Raw genomic sequence first — 7,879 nt, 5'->3', positions numbered from 1 at the left:
CCAAATTAAACCCTGCGGCTCGTGACGACACATTGATGTCCTAAGACACGAAACGATCGGTTTGTGCCAGAAACCGAACAGTATTTATATCATATTTACCTCTAATACACCACTATGTCCAACTGTCTTTGAGGGCGCGCACGGCATCCGGTGCGTGAGGTGTGTACGCGCTCTGCCGTAGTTTACATTAATGTGTGTGTTGATATCCAGCCGAAGAGCAATCAACCATAACCTCAGGCGAGCAGGCTCAGAAGTTGGGAATACGTGGAAAGTCACCACTCCCGAATGAGTTCGCGTGAGAGAACGTAATCTTTTAGTTTTAAGTCGGTTTGAACAATCCGGATAAGCGCAAGTAAGTACCATTTTGATTAGCCGTCGTACCTACAATGACTGCACTGTGTAAACAATGAGTGAAGTATACGCGCGAGAGATCACTTCCGGCGCTTGCGTAAACTACGCCAGAGCGCGTACACACCTCATACCGGATGCCGTGCACGCGCACAAAGACAGTTGGACATAGTGGTGTATTAGAGGTAAAATATGATATAAATACTGTTCGGTTTCTGGCACAAATCGATCGTTTCGTGTCTTAGGACATCAATGTGTCGTCACGAGCCGCAGGGTTTAATTTGGATTTGTCTGTGCATGTTTTTTTTTACTCTCATAGATTTTGTTACCATTGCCATGCATTATACGACTGACAGACTGCAACGGTTGGAGTTAAAAATCATCAAATGTGTTCTACTGAAGAAACAAATTCACCTACATCTTGGATGCCCTGGGGGTAAGCAGATAAACATCACATTTTCATTTTTGGGTGAACTATCCCTTTAAGTGTCTTAATTTTTACTTAAAGGGACAGTACACCAAAAAAATGAAAATCTGTCACAGTTTACTCACCCTCAAGATGTTCCAAACCTATTTTTGCTAAATGTTTTGCTTGAAAGTTGTATTAAAAATAAATTACGCTTGTCTTGATATTTTGCTAATGCAGTGACAAAAGAAGAAAAAAGAAAGCGCTGGTAATTTTCTGCCAAGACATTATCCAGTAGTTTACAGACACTTCTATTAACCGTAGCACAATACAATGAAGTGCAAAATTCAAAACACGGGTCAAACACCTGTATATATATAAAATAAATTCTTCATATTAATACAGCATTCAGAGTTTTAAAAGTACTTTTAGGAGGTTTGTCAATTTATTTATACAGCGCTTATACAGTGAGTTTTCATGATTTTAAAACTGGTTTAATATGCTTATGAATTGATACTTGTGAACGTGCATTTTATATTAATGCACCACGCTGATTGGTAAACACCTTCAGTTACACTAGTTATAATCACATTAACTTTTTTTCTTGGTGGAAGAATTGTGTTCAAACTGCTTTAATCTGCTTATTTCTGGTTACTGAAATCGTGTCTTTTTTCGTTTAGGGTGATGAATGTCCGTTCAATATTTCAACTCGGATGTGTTTTGGAAACTTTGGTTACTACTTTGATGTTTGGTCATATTGATCCCCATTGGCTTCAATGCAACCATCCAAAAAAACAAACAAAAAAACAAAACTTTTATTGTTTGTCAGACTACAATATGAAATATAATACTTAATAATAAAAATTGAACAGTTGGACAATTCAGTGAATCCAATCAGATTTTTTGGACTGTGAATCTCTGAAAAATCTGCAAAAAGATCAGATTTTTTTTTTTTCCGGTTATTATTTTTCCGATCTCAGTTAGTCTGCACTGAACATAAGCGTGAGATACCACACTTATAATGCACTTATAATTATTTTCAGAGCTGAACTTTTTCTCAGCACTGACAATAAAGGTGAGAATCTCATTTCTATAACTATTTACATCTATTTAGTTACACCGAATAAAAATAGCGATAAATGCTTGTTTGGTTTATTTATTTATTCAACCTTTATTTAAGCAGGCAACTTAATTAAGAACACGTTCTTATTTTTAATAACAGACTGCCAGGAGAATTAATATCTCCTGAGAAACATACAAACGTATATTACAATACATAAAACACATAAAAGAAAAAGAATAGAATCAATTAAAACACTTACAGGTCGAGGTCAGAGCACTTACTAGTAATTTTTTAAATGCACAGAATATTTGTCTCTAGTTTCAATAACTTTTGTAGCACATTCCAATCATTTGGCGCAGCAAATTACCATAAGTAGTTTTCTAAAACTATAGGAAATATAATTAGATGCATTAAAATTAGGTTTTGAGCAACGAACATTTTCCTTTTGTGCTCAACAGAAGAAAGAAACGTGCACAGGTTTGAAACAACTGAGCAAATACAGAATTTTTATTTTAGGGCTAGGGTTATTTTTTTGCCAAGTTGCATGGAAACCAATGGGGGTCATTGACTCACAACACAACCGGGCCATAATTTCAACACAAGGAGGTTAAGGAAGGTCTGCAAGAATGCACTAGAATGCATCAGGATCTCACAGGTGGCTTGTGTGAGTTCTGGCACCTCAATTCAAAGCCTGTGATATTTTTTTCAATCTCTGCAGCGAATAAGCATTCGAGATCCGCGGCCCATGTGACGCCCGGAACGCTCTGGCCTTGATTGACAGACACCTCTTGTGGCTCCCTGCCCCAAAAAGGACAAAAGGGGTATATGGTGGACTCGCCTCACACACACGGCCCGCCGGTCTTACTTTAGCTCTCTATCACCCCTCCTTACTCTAGTGAACACTCCTTCTGGAACTTTCTCAATCGGGGGTTTCGAGAAACTTTGCTCACGAGTATATAAAGGCTGAAGAAGGCCCGATGCTCGGCAGATAAACCCAAAGCCAAAGCAGCGACGAGAAGTCAACACGAGAGAGCACAGCTCAACAAACTCAAAGCAAACTCCAGTGGAGTAGATCTCCATACGCCAGAAGACTTTTTGCACAGACGCTTTATACAGAAGACAATCATCAAGGTAAGAGGAATGAAATTCCATACATTAAATTTGTGATTTGCACCGTTTTTAAAATTTGTAGAATTTAAATTTAATTTAGGAATGCATTTAAAAAAATATGTTACAATTGTATCAGAACATAGAATCATTTGAATGGCATTAATGGTAAATATAGTGTTTACTTATTTTATTTCTTTATTTAGTTGAGTTTTCTCAATTTTACAACATTTCAAACTTTTCCCTCACATTCAAAATTAAAGCCAAAAAAATGTAAGCAAATTCAATGGGTTGCATATAGAAGCTAAGAGCACATGTCTGCAAGCATGCCGGCTCTAGACAGCTGTGGCTTTTCAGACAATTTGTTAAGTCAGAGTAACTCAAAATATGATCCTAAAAATTAGAATAGGTCATATTACATTAGCAAAACCCCCTAAAATGGGGTATAAAGGACACTTTAGGTGCACCATTTGCCTTCTGCTTCTGTGACATGTGACACTCCTCCCTCTTTAAATTAGTAGTGACAGGTGCTGGACATGTGCTGTTGATTCAGTGGGATCAGCTGTTGCTTTATCATCATTCATTCAAAGTTTAAAGGCTTTTAGCCAGAGATAAAAGCTATTTGCTTGTATTTTGAAAAACTGACCATATATAACCCTTTTTTTTTTTTTTACCTTTTTAGTTTAGAATAATCTGCCGTTTTAATTCAAATAATTTTAGGATGAAAGTAATAAAAGCAGTCTACCACATTTTTAGTATGAAATATTTGTGACCTTGACGATTATGTATAAATTAGCATTTATAATTATCAAGTCAAGTCAAGTCAAGTCTGCTTTATTGTCAATTCTTCCACATGTACAGTACATACACACAGAGAATTGAAATTGAAAATATCACTAAGTTGTCATTCCAACATTTATATACGAATAAATGTATCTGTATTTTGAACAGGATTATTATAGTTAACTAAAATTAAAAAATGTTATCTATAAAATGAAAAAAAAAATTGTTACCAAATAATAACAAAATAAAATATAAAAAATTAGACGTATTTTATTTCAGCTGGTTTAACATTTCTCGTTTTCATTTAGTTTAACTTGATGTACTACAGTAACTGAAGCTGAAATAAAAATCATGAATGTGTGAAATATTTTAAAACAACAAAATTACTAAAACTTTAACTAAAATAAAGATGAAAGCACATGAAAAGCATAAAAAATATAAAAAATAAAATCTAATTCAAAACTATAATAGTATCTCAATGATACTAAAATAACACTGATTTTGACAAAGTACCAAAGTTAATATATAATTCGCTTTCATTTTATTTTTTAATTCAATTTTTTAGTTGTGAATAATCTGCACCTTTAATTAGTACAATTTTGAGCTATTTTTAATGCAGTGATGAAAGTAATGAGAGCATAAGTAGAATATTGTACCACATAACTATTTATATACAAATATTTTGTAGTATCAGAGGAATATAAAAGAAGTTAAAATAATTATTTAAAAAACAGGTGTCATTCCAACATATATATTTAGTAAGAATTACTAAAGGACAGACAATGCTCAGAAATCTATTTAAATTAAATTAAATTAATTAAATTAAATATGTGACCCTGGAGCACAAAACCAGTCATAAGGGTCAATTTTTCGAAATTGAGATGTATGCATCATATGAAAGCTGAATAAATAGCTTTCCATTGATGTATGGTTTGTTAGGATCGGACAATATTTGGCTGAGATACAACTATTTGAAAATCTGGAATCTGAGGGTGCAAAAAAATCAAAATATTGAGAAAATCATCTTTAAAGTTGTCCAAATGAAGCTCTTAGCAATGCATATTACTAATCAAAAATTAAGTTTTGATATATTTACAGTAGGACATTTACTAAATATCTTCATGGAACATGATCTTTACTTAATATCCTAATGATTTTTGGCATAAAAGAAAAATTTATAATTTTGACCCATACAATGTATTGTTGGCTATTGCTACAAATATACCCCAGCGACTTAACACTGCTTTTGTGCTGCAGGGTCACACATATATATATATATGCTTTATATTCCAGAATCCTTATTTATAATCCTTATTATTAATCTTTTATGCAGATGCCCGAGAACGCCACACAGCCCATGATGGAAGAGGAAGCAGAGACCTTTGCCTTTCAGGCTGAGATCGCTCAGCTGATGTCTCTGATCATCAACACCTTTTATTCCAACAAAGAGATCTTCCTCAGGGAGCTCATCTCCAACTCTTCAGATGTAAGTCAATCAGTGCATTCTCCATTTATGTTCCAGCATTTGTTCCAAAAATTCACAATAACACAATGCATATCTTCAAAACAGGCATTGGACAAGATCAGATATGAGAGCTTGACAGACCCAAGCAAACTCGACTCATGCAAGGACCTGAAGATTGAACTCATCCCCGATCAGAAAGAGCGCACGCTCACAATCATCGACACCGGCATCGGCATGACCAAAGCAGACCTCATCAACAACCTGGACACCATCGCCAAATCCGGCACCAAGGCCTTCATGGAGGCCCTGCAGGCTGGAGCGGACATTTCTATGATCGGCCAGTTTGGAGTGGGTTTCTATTCTGCCTACTTGGTGGCCGAGAAAGTCACGGTCCTCACCAAACACAACGATGACGAGCAGTACATCTGGGAGTCTGCAGCTGGTGGTTCTTTCACAGTGAAGCCAGACAACAGTATGAGCCCTCATAAGTGTTTTATTGTTTTTTTTAGTCTAAAAGTACTGGAACTTGACATATGCATTTGCTTTGGAATTGCAGGCCCATCCATTGGACGTGGCACCAAAGTCATTCTCCACCTTAAAGAGGATCAATCTGAATATGTTGAGGAGAAGCGCATCAAGGAAGTCGTGAAGAAACACTCTCAGTTCATCGGTTACCCCATTACGCTCTTCGTAAGTGCTTGTACTTTGGTACCAGAACTGCAAACCTTGGTTCCTCTCGACTTGAACAAATAAAGCATCAATTCTCATCTTGCAGGTTGAGAAACAGAGAGAGAAAGAGGTTGACCTTGAAGAAGGAGAAAAGGAGGAAGAGGTGGCGGCTGGCGATGAGAAAGACAAACCCAAGATTGAGGACTTGGGCGCCGATGAAGATGAAGACACCAAAGATGGGCAGAACAAGAGGAAGAAGAAGGTCAAGGAAAAGTACATTGATGCTCAGGAGCTCAACAAGACCAAGCCCATTTGGACCCGTAACCCTGATGACATCACTAACGAGGAGTACGGCGAGTTCTACAAGAGTTTGAGCAACGACTGGGAGGATCACCTGGCTGTTAAGGTTGGTAGGAATATTGAGTCAAAAATGAATGGAGCTCTTATTGAGTAGACTAGATGATTAAGCCACCAATAGTTTTGTTTTTAAACCACCAATCATCTTGTTTTTAATTAAACCACCAATCGTTTTGCTTTTAAACCACCAATCATCGTGTTTTTAAACCACCAATCGTTTTGTTTTTAAACCACCAATCATCTTATTGTTTAAACCACCAATCGTCTTATTTTTAAACCACCAATCATTTTGCTTTTGAACCACCAATTGTTTTGCTTTTAAACCACCAATCAGTTTGTTTTTTTTAAACCACCTATCGTTTTGTTTTTAAACCACCAATCGTCTTATTGTTTAAACCACCAACCGTCCTGTTTTTAAACCACCAATCATCTTGTTTTTAAACCACCAATCGTTTTGTTTTTAAACCACCAATCGTCTTATTGTTTAAACCACCAATCGTCCTGTTTTTTAAACCACCAATCGTCTTGTTTTTTAAACCACCAATCGTTTTGTTTTTAAACCACCAATCGTCTTGCTTTTAAACCACCAATCGTCTTATTTTTAAACCACCAATCGTCTTGCTTTTAATTAAACCACCAATCATTTTGCTTTTGAACCACCAGTTGTTTTGCTTTTAAACCACCAATCGTCCTGTTTTTAAACCGGCAATCTTCTTGTTTTTTAAACCACCAATCGTTTTGTTTTTAAACCACCAATCGTCTTGTTTTTAAACCACCAATCGTTTAGTTTTTTTAAACAACCAATCGTTTTGTTTTTAAACCACCAATCGTCTTATTGTTCAAACCACCAATCGTTTTATTGTTTAAACCACCAATCGTCTTGTTTTTAAACCACCAATCGTCCTGTTTTTAAACCACCAATTGTCCTGTTTTTAAACGACCAATTGTCCTGTTTTTAAACCACCAATCGTCTTGTTTTTAAACCACCAATCGTCCTGTTTTTAAACCACCAATCGTCTTGTTTTTTAAACCACCAATCATTTAGTTTTTTTAAACCACCAATCGTCTTGTTTTTTAAACCACCAATCGTCTTGTTTTTTAAACCACCAATCGTCCTGTTTTTAAACCGGCAATCTTCTTGTTTTTTAAACCACCAATCGTTTTGTTTTTAAACCATCAATCGTCTTATTGTTTAAACCACCAATCATCCTGTTTTTAAACCACCAATCGTCTTGTTTTTAAACCACCAATCGTCCTGTTTTTAAACCACCAATCGTTTTGCCCAATCATGCTGTTTTTAAACCACCAATCGTCTTGTTTTTTAAACCACCAATCATCTTGTTTTTAAACCACCAATCGTTTTGTTTTTAAACCACCAATTGTCTTATTGTTTAAATCACCAATCGTCCTCTTTTTTAAACCACCAATCGTCCTTTTTAAACCACCAATCATCTTGTTTTTTAAACCACCAATTGTTTAGTTTTTTTAAACCACCAATCGTTTTGTTTTTAAACCACCAATCATCTTGTTTTTAAACCACCAATCGTTTAGTTTTTTTAATCCACCAATCGTTTTGTTTTTAAACCACCAATCGTCTTATTGTTTAAACCACCAATCGTCCTGTTTTTAAACCGGCAATCTTCTTGTTTTTTAAACCACCAATCGTTTTGTTTTTAAACCA

General features: G+C 35.6%; 1 protein-coding gene and 1 long non-coding RNA gene across 2 annotated transcripts in view; one reads left to right on the top strand and one right to left on the bottom strand.

The window, feature by feature from the left end:
• Window positions 1-2,734: 2,734 nt before the first annotated feature.
• The window catches only part of LOC107704377 (heat shock protein HSP 90-alpha 1), a 9,865-nt gene continuing 4,720 nt past the window's right edge, over window positions 2,735-7,879 (top strand). Inside the window, exons 1-5 of the mRNA XM_016507291.1 lie at window positions 2,735-2,948; window positions 5,041-5,193; window positions 5,278-5,644; window positions 5,729-5,862; window positions 5,948-6,247. Coding sequence (XP_016362777.1) covers window positions 5,041-5,193; window positions 5,278-5,644; window positions 5,729-5,862; window positions 5,948-6,247 — 954 coding nt within the window. The 5' untranslated portion in view covers window positions 2,735-2,948. The remainder of the gene's footprint in view (window positions 2,949-5,040; window positions 5,194-5,277; window positions 5,645-5,728; window positions 5,863-5,947; window positions 6,248-7,879) is intronic.
• Window positions 5,513-7,879, bottom strand: part of LOC107704378 (uncharacterized) — a 10,271-nt gene continuing 7,904 nt past the window's right edge. Inside the window, exon 3 of the long non-coding RNA XR_001635951.1 lies at window positions 5,513-5,565. This is a non-coding gene — a long non-coding RNA (uncharacterized LOC107704378). The remainder of the gene's footprint in view (window positions 5,566-7,879) is intronic.

This window comes from Sinocyclocheilus anshuiensis, unplaced genomic scaffold (assembly GCF_001515605.1).
Source record: "Sinocyclocheilus anshuiensis isolate Anshui unplaced genomic scaffold, SAMN03320099.WGS_v1.1 scaffold1115, whole genome shotgun sequence".
NCBI classification, from domain to species: Eukaryota; Metazoa; Chordata; class Actinopteri; order Cypriniformes; family Cyprinidae; genus Sinocyclocheilus; species Sinocyclocheilus anshuiensis.
The sequence above is the reverse complement of the archived record's forward strand: the minus strand, read 5'-3'. Positions and strand labels throughout refer to the sequence as shown.